Below are 15,197 nucleotides of genomic sequence, written 5' to 3'. Positions count from 1 at the left end.
AAGCAGTGGTTCCCTGAGGCATAAAACAGCAGCCCTCTTTTGGTAGCAATATGGCTCACTACCAAATATTCTGAAGCCACACCCCCTGTCTCCCTGGGCAACTAGAGACTGTGAGTATAGGATTTGCCTCAGGCAACACCAATTTGCAAACCAGGGAAACTCCCAGGGCGGGGCTGACCCAGAGGTCCGCTTTACTGAGCCTAAGACACACCTGGCCCTCAGAGGATCATCAGCCTATAGACAATATAAGAGCAAAGACAAGCTGATTTGGAACTCAATTCAGCTTCTCTTCTGCAGGGGAACCGCAAAGTTGTTCTGTTCTGTTCTGTTCTGTCTGTAACATTAATCAGGGGTGAGACTGGACTGAGTGAAAACCCCCAACCTTCATCAAGTGCCCGAGGTTGTCAGGCCTCACCTCCTCCTGCTAGAGAGAGGCAGAGTGCAGCGGACTGGCAGACTTCCTTATGATTCAGGCAGGTGCAAACTCCTGGAGTATCGGTTCACTACAGGCAACTGGGTCAGCCAACTGCAGGGCTATCAGTGACTGGATGTGACAGTGGTGCAAGGTGGGGAAGGAGGCATCAACCTTCCCAGACTGATCTATTGGCTGGGTGGTACCTCCTGATTCCACGCAGCACTGGAGCAAGCCACACCAGAGTAGTCACCAGACCCCTGTGATCCAGTTCCTAGAGACCTCTTAAACTCTCTCACGTGAGACAAGTGCAGACTGAGACAATTGATTTGGACCTTTTGAACTGAACCAATCACCTGAGCACAAATCAGGTGGTGCCCTGGGTGCACGGTGGTAGGAAGGTTTGATCTTCCTTTTCCAATTGTTTGCCTGTGGGGGACGGGTGACTTAATTGCTGATATTTCTCCACAGCTGAGACTTCAATCCAGAGTATCTGTTTCACTAGGGTAGAACAGAAATCAGCTGAAAAGACAGAACCACTTAGCCCCACCACACCAGAAAGGGCCCCAGTTTCTCAGGCCACAACACTGTATAGGCCTGTAAAGCGCATAAACAAATTAAAAAACAAAGACCATATGATTCTCTCAATTGATGCAGAAAAAGCTTTTGATAATATCCAGCATCGCTTCATGATCAGAACACTTAAGAAAATCGGTATAGAAGGGACATTTCTTAAACTGATAGAGACCACCTACAGCAAACCCACAGGCAATATCATATTGAATGGAGTTAAATTGAAATCATTTCCACTCAGATCAGGAACCAGACAAGGCTGCCCATTGTCTCCATTACTTTTTAACATTGTAATGGAAGTTTTAGCCACTGCAATTAGGGAATAAAAGGTGATCAAGGTTATCCATATAGGGTCAAAAGAGATCAAACTTTCACTCTTTGCATATTATGTGATTGTATATCTGGAAAACACTAGGGACTCTACCACAAAACTCTTAGAAGTGAACAAGGAATACAGCAGCGCCTCAGGTTACAAAATTAACATTCATAAATCGGTAGCCTTTATATATACCAACAATAGTCAAGTTGAAAAAACAGTTAAGGACTCTATCCCATTCATAGTAATGCCAAAGAAGATGAAATATTTGGGAATTTATCTAACAAGGGACATGAAAGATCTCTATAAAGAGAACTATGAAACTCTAAGAAAAGGAATAGCTGAAAACGTTAACAAATGGAAAAACATACCATGCTCATGGCTGGGAAGAATCAACATTGTTAAAATGTCCATACTACCCAAAGCACTATATAATTTCAACGCAATCCCTATTAAAGCTCCACTGTCGTACTTCAAAGATCTTGAAAAAACAATACTTCATTTTATATGGAAATCAGAAAAAACCTTGAATAGCCAAGACATTACTCAGAAATAACAACAAAGCATGAGGAATTACACTACCAGATCTCAGACTATACTACAAATCAATAGTGATCAAAACAGCATGGTATTGGCACAAAAACAGAAAAGTAGATGTTTGGAACAGAATAGAGAACCAAGAGATGAATCCAGCTACTTACCGTTATTTAATCTTTGACAAGCCAATTAAAAACATTCAGTGGGGAAAAGATTCCCTATTTAACAAATGGTGCTGGGTGAACTGGCTGGCAACCTGCAGAAGACTGAAACTGGACCTATACCTTTCACCATTAACTAAGATAGACTCTCACTGGATTAAAGATATAAACTTAAGACATGAAACTATAAAAATACTAGAGGAGAGTGTAGGGAAAACCCTTGAAGAAATCGGTCTGGGGGAGTATTTTATGAGGAGGACACCCAGGTAATTGAAGCAGCTTCAAAAATACACTACTGGGACTTGATCAAACTAAAAAGCTTCTGCACAGCCAAGAACACAATAAGTAAAGCAAGCAAACAGCACTCAGAATGGGAGAAGATATTTGCAGGTTATGTCTCCAACAAAGGTTTAATAACCAGAATCCACAGAGAACTCAAATGTATTAGCAAGAAAATAACAAGGGATCCCATCGCAGGCTGGGCAAGGGATTTGAAGAGAAACTTCTCTGAAGAAGACAGGCGCGTGGCCTTCAGACATATGAAAAAATGCTCATCATCTTTAATCATCAGAGAAATGCAAATCAAAACTACTTAGAGATATCATCTAACTCCAGTGAGACTAGCCTATATTACAAAATCCCAAGACCACAGATGTTGATGCGGATGTGGAGAAAAGGCAACACTTTTGCACTGCTGGTGGGAATGCAAATGAATACATTCCTTTTGGAAAGAGATATGGAGAACACTTAGAGACCTAAAAATAGATCTGCCATTCAATCCTGTAATCCCTCTACTGGGCATATACCCAGAAGACCAAAAATCACATGATAACAAAGATATTTGTACCAGAATGTTTACTGCAGCCCTATTCATAATTGCTAAGTCATGGAAAAAGCCCAAGTGCCCATCAATCCATGAATGGATTAATAAATTGTGGTATATGTACACCATGGAATATTATGCAGCCTTAAAGAAAGATGGAGACTTTACCTCTTTCATGTTTACATGGATGGAGCTGGAACATATTCTTCTTAGTAAAGTATCTCAAGAATGGAAGAAAAAGTACCCAATGTACTCAGCCCTACTACGAAACTAATTTAGGGTTTTCACATGAAAGCTATAACCCAGTTACAACCTAAGAATAGGGGGAAGGGGGAAAGGGAGGGGAGGGAGTGGGGAGGTGGGAAGAAGGAAGGAGATTGGTGGGATTACACCTGCGGTGCATCTTACAAGGGTATATGTGAAACTTGGTAAATGTGGAATGTAAGTGTCTTGGCACAGTAACTGAGAGAATGCCAGGAAGGCTATGTTAACCAGTGGGATGAAAGTGTGTCAAATGGTCTGTGAAGCTAGTGAATGATGCCCCATGATCATATCAATGTACACAGCTATGATTTAATAAAAAAATAAAAATAAAAATAAACAACACATGAAAAAATTACATACATCCCAGATTTGTGCTTGATCCCCATATATATATATGTAATGATGGTTCTATACAAGATAATGTGTATAATTTATGATTATATAAATGATTCAACTCTTCTCACTATTAAAGCATTATAATTAAATATGAAAGTTAATTATTGAGATGAATACAAAACTGCTTCCTGGAGGGAATACTAATAAACTGATATATTTAAGAATTGATTTATTACTTTAGTGACATTTGCTGCAAAATATTCTTCTGAAAATAATCATATTTAGCTTTTGTCTGTCCTTTCATCAGAGCAGCAACATTCTATGATAGCTCTCACCTCGTGGAGCTCGTTTCTCATCCTTGACACATACTTCATTGATGGAACCAATGGGATCACAGTGACATGGCTGGCATGGTCTTGGATAATTTGGAGATACCTAATAGAAATATTAAAATGCTTTTAATCAAGTATATAGAAACAGCAGTATGTTTCAATTCACAAACTTTTAATAACACAAAGTTAAAATCATTTTGATAAAATTATAAGAAATTACCTTTAATATACATTTACAATTTCTGAAATCAATTTCTTCTAAATAATTATGCAAAAGTAAAACATCATAATAAACTCTTGTGTATTTGTTACTTAGGTTCAACAATTATCAAGAATTTCCCATATAAGTTTTATCATGTTTCATCCTTTACTAAGTTTTCAAAGAAAATTCCAGATAAAGAAATACTTCAGGACATTGGTCTGTACGAGAACTTCTTGAGTAATACCTCATAACACAGCCAAACAAAGAAAACTCGACAAACGGGATCACATCAAGTTAAAAAGCTTCTGCATAGCAAAGGAACCAATCAACAAAGTGAGTAGACAACTTAGGGAATAGAAGAAAATATGTTTAAACTACCCATCTGCCAAGGATTAATACACAACTAGAATATATAAAAAGCTCCAACAACTCAATGGGAAATAACCAAATAATTATGATTAACGAATGAGCAAAGGATCTGAATAGACATTTCTCAAAATAAGACAGAAAAAAGGCCCACAAATATATGAAAATGCCCAACTTCATTATTTATTAGAGAAATACAAGTCAAAACTATAAGGAGATATCATTTCATCCCTGTTAAAATGGCTTTTATCCAAAAGACAGGCAATTGTGAATGCTGGTGATGTGGACAAAGGAGAACCCTGGTACTCTGGTGGTGGGAATGTAAATTAGTGATCCACTGTGAGGGTTCCTCTAAAAACTGAAAACAGAACTACAACATGACAAAATTAATAATAATGTATAACATCTTCAGCAGAATGGTATATGAGTTCCAGTTGCTTCATATCATATTTAATATTTGACATTCATAACTGCTGCTCCAGAAATTGACTCATGTAATATCATCAATTTAAACTCAATTGAGTGAGTTGGCAAAACCAACTGATGCTCAGAACAGAGTTTGCCCGGGTGTGGGGATAGCCAGGAATGAGGCACAAAGGAACTTTCTTGAGTGATGGAAACATCACAGTATGTAGCCTCAATGAACCAATTTGAACTATGGAACTTTCCTAGTCACCTTTTTGAATTTGAAGTTCAACTTTTTAGAAAAGCTTTTGAAATTACTTTTCTGCATAACACACCTTTGTATAAAAAATAAAAAATAATACTTTTTGATTGGGGAATAAAAAAGCACGCATTACCCCTTTAGGTCTGAAGAAGCCATCAGTGCACGACTCGCAGTTTATACCAGCAGTGTTTTGGGTACAATTAATGCACACACCCCCTCCAACATACTTTCCGTGTATATTCAAACTCAGATTTCTTCTGGCCACATTTTCATCATAATAGCATTCTTCAGCTTTTCCATGACAATTGCACGCTACATTAGAAAAAAATAACATGATAAACATTAATTTCAGGTTTCAGATGCATTTAAAATCATTTTTTGGTATACATCCTAGATTTTTATACTTTGTGGAGAATTATATTCATTTAGCAAACACACACACAGAAACATATTTGGAATGTATCAGGACTGATTGACTGTGTTAATAAATTCACATATTTTAATGACATTAGAAATAATTAAAATATGTAAATTAATCCAAATCCTATGAGATTGCCAATATTTAATTGATTTTGATTTACAAAAGCACAATTTTCTATACTTCAAGCTGTATCTTCCTATCTCGACAAATTATAAATTATTAAATGATGCTGCTGAATGATTAAGAGCCAGGGAATCTGTAATGATTTCTGTTAATCTGTTAATATCCTTGGAGGATCCCTCCTCCCAAAGAGCCATTTATTTTGCTTTGTCATACAGCAACTCACTATGCACTTATGGGAATCCGTGTTGGATCCTATGAGTGAAAAAGGACATAGAGTTATTTAGTTGTTTCTTTTACCTGCAAAGTTCTGTCGTAAGTGTTTTATATTTATTACTGCTGATTTTAAACCTCCTCAAAATGCCTTTATGAATTAGGTGTTATTAATAACCGGTTCTCATTAGATTAGAAACCCAAAGCTGAAGTGAAATAACTGATAAAAGGTAACTTAATCAGTATTGGAAACCACACTCTGAAGTCTGTGCAGTGCACAGCCAGAATCCCTCATATTCCACCTGGCAAATGAGAAAAGACACAAGAAAGGTGCCAAGTTGTCAAGACAAAGCCAGAGCAAGCCTGCTTAGTGGCTAAGACCTAAGATCGTGCTATTTGCCCCACACAGTCTTGGAGTTCTCCCCTTAGTCATGTGATGCTGGGAAGTTCTGAATTTCACTAAGGCTCAGTATCCATATAAAACACCTGGTGGTCAATAGTAATGACCAGACAGAGACATTTAAAAGCACCAAGTGAGATAAGGCATGTGGAATCATTAGCATAATGCCTTATAAATAAGGTCTCAATTGATTTTTCCTCCTCTTCAGCCTCCTTGTCTTTTTCATGTTCCATTAGAGGAATTCAAAGAAGTGAAAAATCACTTTCCCCAGCAAGGACTGGGTAAGGCTTTGAAAAATATGAAAAATTTATATTTGAATGAGAACTAGGGAAAGACGTCTATGCTGTCTCCTTCTTACCTCATATTGATTTTTGTATATGTCCTTACATTCGTTTCCTCGTGCATGTGTGTGCGTGACTGGTTGGATGTGCAAGTATGCACAAAGCCCAGTCTTTTTATTTATCCCACAAAGGGAGAAGGGAAATCATATGCTACCCTGAACTGTTTCATTTTACTGATACTAGATCACAGAGCTTTTTTCCTGATTAGCATGCAAGGTGTCCCCTAAGACTATACAGGGTACTGCCCCATGGAGGCATTTTTCAGATCTCTATCAGTGGACAGTTCCACGGTTTGCAGGTATCTCCTTTACAAACAACACTGCACTCAAACTAGGAGCAGATGGAAGTGGGGAAAAGGTAGGGTTCTAATGTTAGGAAGTTTTCTGTTTGCCAGTTGAGTGACTTTGAGGTGAAAATTAAAGTCTTAGTGTTATTTTAGTATTTACCTCTTACAACTGTTTTGAGACTGCTAAGCGAAATGCCTGAGACATACTATTAATAAATACTCAGCTCGGTCATACAGTTAGCTCAGTAAGTAAGGGCTGGTAGCGGTAGTAGCTTTTGTACAATAATTATAATGGTCATGATGATACTCCCTGTACACACAGATGAGTACATCTATAGGTTAAATTCCCAGAAGCATAAATTCTAGTCAAAGGGGCTTGCAAATTTTTAATTTTAATCACTTGAAAAATTCTCCTCCAAAAATACTCTGTCAAATTAATCTTAGGCCAGCAGGTATGACAAAACTGTTTCCCTGTAGTCATAAACATTGTGTATTATCAACACTTTCAATACAGTTTTTAGATTCAGTAAGCATTCAGGTATTTGTAAGTGAATGAAAAAATACTTTGATAAGTTAACAATAATTTCTTGTTTTATTAATTATTGGTACTTCCTTAATTATGAATGTGATCATCTTTTTATAGGGTTATAAATTATTTCTTTTCTGAGAAACATCTGTTTTGATCTTGGGTGCTTTTAAAAAATGATTCACTGAATTTTTTCTTGTTGATAAGTAAGATTTCTTTTTTTTTTTTTTTTAGAGACAGAGTTTCACTTTATTGCCCTCGGTAGAGTGCCGTGGAGTCACACAGCTCACAGCAACCTCCAACTCCTGGGCTTAGGTGATTCTCCTGCCTCAGCCTCCCGAGTAGCTGGGACTACAGGCGCCTGCCACAACGCCCGGCTAGTAAGATTTCTTAATACAGTAAGCATATTATTCTATTGTCATATTTGTTGCAAATACCTTACACAATCTGTTGGTTTTTTTTTTTTTTAGAAGACAGTACTTTTGCTCTATTAATGGAGAGTTTTACACTTTATTCTAGGGAACACCTAGTAATACATATAAATCACTAGGCATGATAAGCAGTTTTATATACTTAGGACAATACACAAGAATTCTTTTTAAATTTCTTAGAGAAAGTTGCCCTGGCTGGTCTCAAACTTCTGGGCTCAAGGGATCTCCTGCCTCAGCCTCCTGAGTAGCTGGGATTACCGATGTGCACCACTGCACAGCTATGAATTCTTAAGAACTTTGTAGTAAAAATATACTGCAAGAAACAATCAAAATTTCTGCTGCCGGGGCGGCGCCTGTGGCTCAGTGAGTAGGGCGCCGGACCCATATGCCGAGGGTGGCGGGTTCGGACCCAGCCCAGGCCACACTGCAACAGAAAAATAGCCGGGCGTTGTGGCGGGCACCTGTAGTCCCAGCTGCTCGGGAGGCTGAGGCAAGAGAATCGCGTAAGCCCAAGAGTTAGAGGTTGCTGTGAGCCGTGTGACGCCACGGCACTCTACCCGAGGGCGGTACCGTAAGACTCTGTCTCTACAAAAAAAAAAAATTTCTGCTGCCAATAGAAATAGAGGAAAACATGGAATAATAGAAATTTATTATCATATTATGCACATATTTAGAATTAGTGTTGCCATAAGTATTTAGAACTATGAGAGCTGATGTACTTAAAACACAGATGCCTGAGCAACACTCCACCTCATGCTCCACGCAGCCAGGACCCCCCCCTGCCTATAGCTCCGCTTGCTCCCTGTAGACTGCACTCAGCCCTGCTCTGTTAATATCCTTGGAGAATCCCTCCTCCCAGAGAGCCATTTATTTTACTCTGTCATCAGCAACTCACTATTTCACAGAATGTCTAAGACATATGATACAAAACTATTCCTCACATATCTTTAGAGATATATCTTGCCTTAACTAAGCTAGATTGATGAAAGTCCAAATTAAACTCAAATGAAATAGAAGGCAATTATTCATTTTATAGCAGGATTTGTCATGTCACAGAAGGATTTTTATTAAAGTGACTGGAATAAGATTCAACTTGAAAAAAATTTATATAAGCTTTTAGGAATGCATACCTTGACAAAAGTCTGGTGTTTATCTAAGGTTTTATGGTTAAGACCCTCATCTTTAATTTCTAGGTTTTTAAAATGTTTATTATTCACCTTGGAATATAACCCTCTATTTCTCCTACAAAAAAAAAATGTTTCACAATCCCACTATTTAAAAAAGGTATTTAGTAGCAAGTGGCATTCTTTTGCTTTGCCTAATCTACCTCTGCTGCTAACAAGTTGATCTGCTCTTTTGTTTTGTGTTTAAACATAGGGCCATGAGTGATAAGGATTTTGCAGATTCACTTTACATAATTCTAACTATGTGATATGATGCCAGTGGCAACAGGAAGGATCCCTACCTTCAATGGGGATTCTGGTCCCACTTGTGATTGCTGATGTCCCACAAATAAGAGAAATGTGATTATAATTTAAAGAAGTTTGAGGGTAAATATTCCTGGGTGGCATGTCATTTAAAATCACTGTTAGGAAAGAATGTCTGCTTCCTATGGAGAATCTATGGAAAACTGAGGGATTAGCCAGAAAAGGGGTAGGAGTAGTTGAAAACAACAAAGGCTGGGCCTCTAATGGTCCCCTACAAAGGAGAGTGACTGGCCCACGCCTCCAGATAAGTCTCAGTAATGAGTGGACATTTCTAATCCTTTATATGGATAAAAGCGGACAGAAACAATCAAAAAGCAAAGGAGGTAAGTGCAGAAAATGAAGGAACTTGAGACATTGGTAGCACATGCAGACTCTTAAACTGAAAAAAAAAAAAAATACAGTTGCCCATTAATATCTGTGGGGGATGGGTCGCAAGACCTTTCCTGAATACCAAGGTCGGCAGATGCTCACGTCCCTGATATGATATGCTGCAGCATTTGCAGATAACCTGTGCACATCCTCCCACACTTCATATAATCTCGATTACTTATAATACCTAATACAATATAAATGCTATGTAAATTATTCTTATATTGTATTATTTGGGAAATAATAAGTGAAAAAAGCTTGTACAAGTTCAAAACAGATGCATTATATATTTAATATTTAATGTATATATTTAATGTAATATTTAATGTATATTTTTTAAGGAGACAGAGTCTCTGGCTGCCCTCAGTTCAATGCTAAGCCCTCATAGCTCAGAGATCTCATACTCTTGGCCTCAAGCAGTTCTCTTGCTTCAGCCTCCCTAGTACCTGGGACTACAGGCCCCCCCCCACCCCCCAACAATGCCCGGCTATTTTTTTAGAGATTAGGTCTTGCTCTTGCTCAAGCTGGTCTTGAACACCTGAGCTCAGGCAATCCACCCACCTCAGCCTCCCACAGTGTTAGGATTACGGGCCTGAGCCACTGTGCCCAGGCTCTTTTTTTAATATTTTGAATCTACAATTGGTTGAATCCATGCATATAAAACCCATGGATATGGAAAGGGCAATTTTTTTTTTTTTTTTTTTTTTGAGACAGAGTCTCACTTTGTTGCCCTCAGTAGAGTGCCATAGCATCATAGTTCACAGCAACCTCAAACTCTTGGGCTTAAGCAATTCTCTTGCCTCAGCCTCCTAAGTAGCTGGGACTACAGGCACCCGCCACAACACCCGGATTTTTTTTGTTGCAGTTGTCATTGTTGTTTAGAAGGCCCAGGCTGGGTTTGAATCCCTGGCCTCAGTGTATGTGGCCAGCGGGGTAACCACTGTGCTATGGGCACTGAGCCAGAGGGGAATTTTATATCTTAATGATTGGGAAATATTTTACGATTAATTTATGTTATGATTCAACAGACCTACCTTGTGTAACATGATAAATATTCGTTGAGTAAATTTTTTAGTCAATGAATGTGTAAAGTTGGCATTATTATAGTTTGGAATGTCTACTCTAGCCTGTCTGAGGCCATATATATTTATTGAACTAAAAAATGTACTAGGGCTGATTCACTAAATTTTTAATATTTGAACTCAGTTTAACTGGGCTTCATTCTAGTTTGGGTTTACAGTTTAGTACAAGTCTATTTTTAGGTCTTTTCTTGGCCTGAGAAAATTTCCAGAAACAAGTCTCTTCGGTACGTCTGTGACCATGTTGGGCCAGTTGGCAGTATTAAGCTCTAAGTCATCCACCACACTTCTTAGGTATTTCCCTTCAGTAGACACTAGACATACGGTTGTCTTCAGCAGTACAAATGAGTATTCGCTGACACATTTGCATTGCCAGTCATTTTACTATTTTTGGTTACTTACTGGCTTGTTTTTTGGTGGCCACTGTCCAATAATTGCTGGAGCATAGTTTATGTTGATGATCACTGATGCCACTTGTAATATCAGCAGTATATCAATATACTTTTTTTTTGAGACAGAGTCTCACTTTGTCACCCTCTGTAGAGTGCTGTGGTGTCACATCTCACAGCAACCTCAAACTCTTGGGCTTAAGCCTCCCAAGTAGCTGAACTACAGGCACTCGCCACAACGCCCAGCTATTTTCAGAGACATGATCTCTCTCTCAGGCTGGTCTTATATTCCTGAGCTCAGGCAATCAAGCCAGCTGCCTCGGCCTTCCAGAGTGCTAGGATTATAGGCGTGAGCCACCGCGCCCAACCTCTATGCCCTTATTATTATTATGGACTATGATAATCCATATATTTTAAATATTAATACCGATTATTAGGATAATTACCTATTTTACACAAATTTGATCTCTTCCCTAAGGCTCTGTCACCTTTTAATCTTGTATCCTTCTCAGCTCCTACCCCTGAAAAGACCCTTAATAATCATAAATAATGAAGCAGAGGGCTTTTTTTTTTTTCCAGCTAATAAACTGGCTCTAACATGTGGGGTATAATCTCTCACCTCTGAATTTCCTCTTCTCTTAGATGATGGGTATTCCAATGCTATTTATTTGCAAAAGAGATAGATTTTAAGGCTGCAAAGGAGCAAGTAAAAGGATCTGGAGCTAATACATGTTTCAGAACCATTTCATAAACATATGTGTTGAGAAGGCACGTGTCTATATAATCTAGGGTTTGCTTAATGTTTATTCACATTTATGTTACTCTATAGATACATCATGCTACGGCTGCAGGTTCACCCTGATGATATAATAATAAGCGTAAACTATCCTTTTATGTATTTCTCATCATCCTCACACAATGGTAAATTCACAGATACTTGGTAATTACTTGCTATGTTAAAAGAAAATGAAATGCTGAGTAACTAAAATAGCTGGATAAAGAATTTACCAGCTCTTGCCTTGGACAAAAAAATATTTCCATATAAACTGGAAATATGAGTTCACCTAAAATCACCACATGTTTTTATCACCTATGTCCAGGAGGGGAAGAGTGGCACATTCTGTCAGCTTCTCATGAACATACCTTCACATTCGGTTTTTGTCAGGAAAGTGCCAGCTCTCCAAGGTTTCTGATGGAAGCCAGGACAGCACTGGTCACAGCTGTCACCACATGTGTTATGCTCACACTCACAGCGAGATTTCTGGTCAAAAAGAGGGGTGGAGGAGCACACTGTTAGATTACTTAGAACAGTTAAGGGAGGGGCTCCCTCTGAAAGACAGTATGGAGAAAAAATTATTAGACTATGCACCAAAAGGTAAAACTGCTGTCAGCCAGCGAAGGAAGCTGTGCTGGCCTTGGGGTGGGTTATTTGATCAATGTCAGCTTGGAAGGTTCTCTGTAGGGGACTGAGCACCAGGCTTGTCAGAGCAGAGGCACCTGGAGCAGGGCAGTCTCCTGCTGGCATGGAGACGTTTTGCAGCCCTAAGACAAGCCTCAAGCCTCAAGCAACTGCAAGCGTTAATGGCATAAGATTGGTGGCTCATTAGCAAACAGGTGTTGGACCTTGAACATTTGTAGTGCATCAGGTGGGAGTAGAGCCCATGGAGAAAGAGCAGGTAGCAATCAAGCACGTAGCTCCTGTATGTGGGCCCCCCCACACCTGTTGTAAACTGTTTCAATAAAAGGCCACGGCAGAGGTTACTCAGGGCTTCCCTGCACCTATGGGAAGTCCACCTCTTGCAAGGATTGTACTTCTAATTCGTATCCTTTCGCGTGGTGATGGGGTTACATAGTGCCATCAACAGTACTTGCTGGTTCAGAAATCACTGGGTTTAGAAAAAAGCAGAAAGGCCCACGTGGGTGGTCTTGAAGACTGAATTCTCCTGATGCAGGAGCTACACATTTGGGGGATCCAATGTGCATCTTTCTAGTCTTCCTTCAAATTGCTGTTAACATTTTGGGATATGGCAAAGAGGAGGGAGTTTATTCGCAGATATCCAGGGACAGAGGTAGGACAGAAATCTAATGTCCCCAGGAGTAAATCTCCCTTGTGTGTGTGCTCTGAGTAGAGTCTCAATTTGCCACATGGAACGGGCACTCCAAGGGTGCTTGTAGGCTCTCAAAGCTTAGGACATACGGCTCATCAGTGCGATTCATGGGGAATACCCGGACCACGAGAATGCAGCACCACAACTTTGCCATAAAAACATGCCAGGGCACTTGACTCTTCCTAGGAGACAGCATTACAATCCATTAATCAGAAAACCAGCTGTGAGTGTTATGTCATTTGTATCACAATTTTAGTTGAGGACAAAAAGATAGCCCTATCTGTCTTCACCCATCTCTCTATTCAATATGTTTTTTCCATATCCTGTAAAGTAGATGATTTTGAATTTCCCCAGTTTATGACAGGAAAAACTGATGCTCATTCATCTTCTCCTTTAGGTTATGTTCATTTACTTTGCTGTCATTAGTGAAAAATTCTACCCCAAAGCACTCCAGCATTTTCTGGTATGGCACTGTTAATGCTCTCCTGAATTCTCCCTTCCACCCCCCTCTATATTGCCCCTGCCCTAGCTTAGCCCGCTGGTTCACGACTGTTTATATATTTACTTCCACACACAGTTTTTATTTGTTTGCATGAATTTTGTGATTAAGAATTTTAAAAGAAATGGCCAGGTTTCTTGATGGTAGGCATTCTCTAAAGCTAACTCATCCAGTATGCTGTCAGAGTTAGCAAGGTCTCAAAATAGAGCAGTTTGGAGCCTTTTTGGGGAAAAAAAAAAAAAAACTAATTTGTTTTTTGATATCATGATGGCAGATTTCAAAGTCTATCATCCTCACTGCCAGCTCTTTTTTCACCCTGGCATGGCTTTCTGTTACACCTGATACCCATACACAGCGTTCCCTGTCAGCAGAGACTCTCATGAAACATTTTACAGTTCGGGGCTTCGTTTCGCCTTAAGTATTCTATAAATATACATACATTTGTCGCTGGATCGAGTGGACAAGCCCTGGCATGACCGTAGCAGATGCACATCCCTCCAACGGAAATATCCTTGATGGAGTAGTAATACTGCAGAAAGCAATCCGGAGAGAAATCTGGTTAAGGTGACTGCACAGTGAAAGTAACAAAGGGGAACAGTCAGGGAAAAACTTTATTTTCTGCTTTTATCCTCTCTGGGAAGTACATTTGTATTCCTCGAAGACAAGTGGGAGCTCACAAAATGGATGAAGTGACTCCTCGCTTTGTAATCATAGCCCAGGCCAAGAATGCCTCTAAAGTATGTAGGGTGGGCATTGTAGAAATTTCCTTCTCAAGAAGTCCATGCTAGAGAGAGTTCTCTCTGCCAAGAGTGGGCTGAGGACAATTCTTTATAAAATTTACTTTAAATGATTTCTTGCAAGAACACCTTTTATTGTTATTATAGGAACCTCGGTGCTTACAAATCTTATGCGACTGTTTTATAGGATGGATTTGAAAAGAACCAACAAAATTAGAAAGAAATTGTGCATATAATTATACATTCCTTAACCATATAAGAAAAAAATTAAAAGTAACTAACTCTTTGTTGTACAGAACACTTGCTTTTTTATATATGTTAAAAGATCCATATGCCTTCCTGTATAAAGTTAATATATCCTTATGATTTTTAAACTACTCAGCTATTTTAAAGACTATTTATAATACAAATGAAGTACTTTTACAATTTTAACATATACATATATAGCATTTTATCATTGTCAGAGTACCTTACATGATCACATCTCAATAACCATAATAGGGGTAGACAGTGCTATTATTCCAATTATAAAATGAAAGAAAAAATAGATTTAGCAAGAATAAGTAGGTAGTCAAAAACAAAAACTACAAACTTCCTTGACTACAAATCCACTTTTTTCAAGTTACTTATTTTTCTTCTTCCTTTTGTTTACTTTTGTTATGTAGATATAGTATCTGTTAAATATTTTTATTATATTACCTTATTTGATATGCCTAGACTTTGAACTAAGGGAACTTACTAGGAAGTCGGCTGTTGTTAAAATCCTTTTTTCCCCACTTACTTCATCACTGAATAATACAGA

At 38.7% G+C, this 15,197-nt stretch overlaps 1 protein-coding gene across 2 annotated transcripts in view; it reads right to left on the bottom strand.

Annotated features, from left to right (window-relative positions):
- Window positions 1-15,197, bottom strand: part of LAMA2 (laminin subunit alpha 2) — a 656,330-nt gene that overhangs the window by 361,585 nt on the left and 279,548 nt on the right. For both annotated transcript variants that reach the window (XM_053591647.1, XM_053591648.1), the window contains exons 6-9: window positions 14,098-14,187; window positions 12,195-12,312; window positions 5,123-5,301; window positions 3,758-3,857 (exon numbers count right to left, since the gene is read on the bottom strand). In XM_053591647.1, coding sequence (XP_053447622.1) covers window positions 3,758-3,857; window positions 5,123-5,301; window positions 12,195-12,312; window positions 14,098-14,187 — 487 coding nt within the window. The remainder of the gene's footprint in view (window positions 1-3,757; window positions 3,858-5,122; window positions 5,302-12,194; window positions 12,313-14,097; window positions 14,188-15,197) is intronic.

Source organism: Nycticebus coucang, chromosome 5, assembly GCF_027406575.1.
Source record: "Nycticebus coucang isolate mNycCou1 chromosome 5, mNycCou1.pri, whole genome shotgun sequence".
NCBI classification, from domain to species: Eukaryota; Metazoa; Chordata; class Mammalia; order Primates; family Lorisidae; genus Nycticebus; species Nycticebus coucang.
Note: the sequence above shows the minus strand (reverse complement) of the source record. Positions and strands in the feature narration are given on the sequence as shown.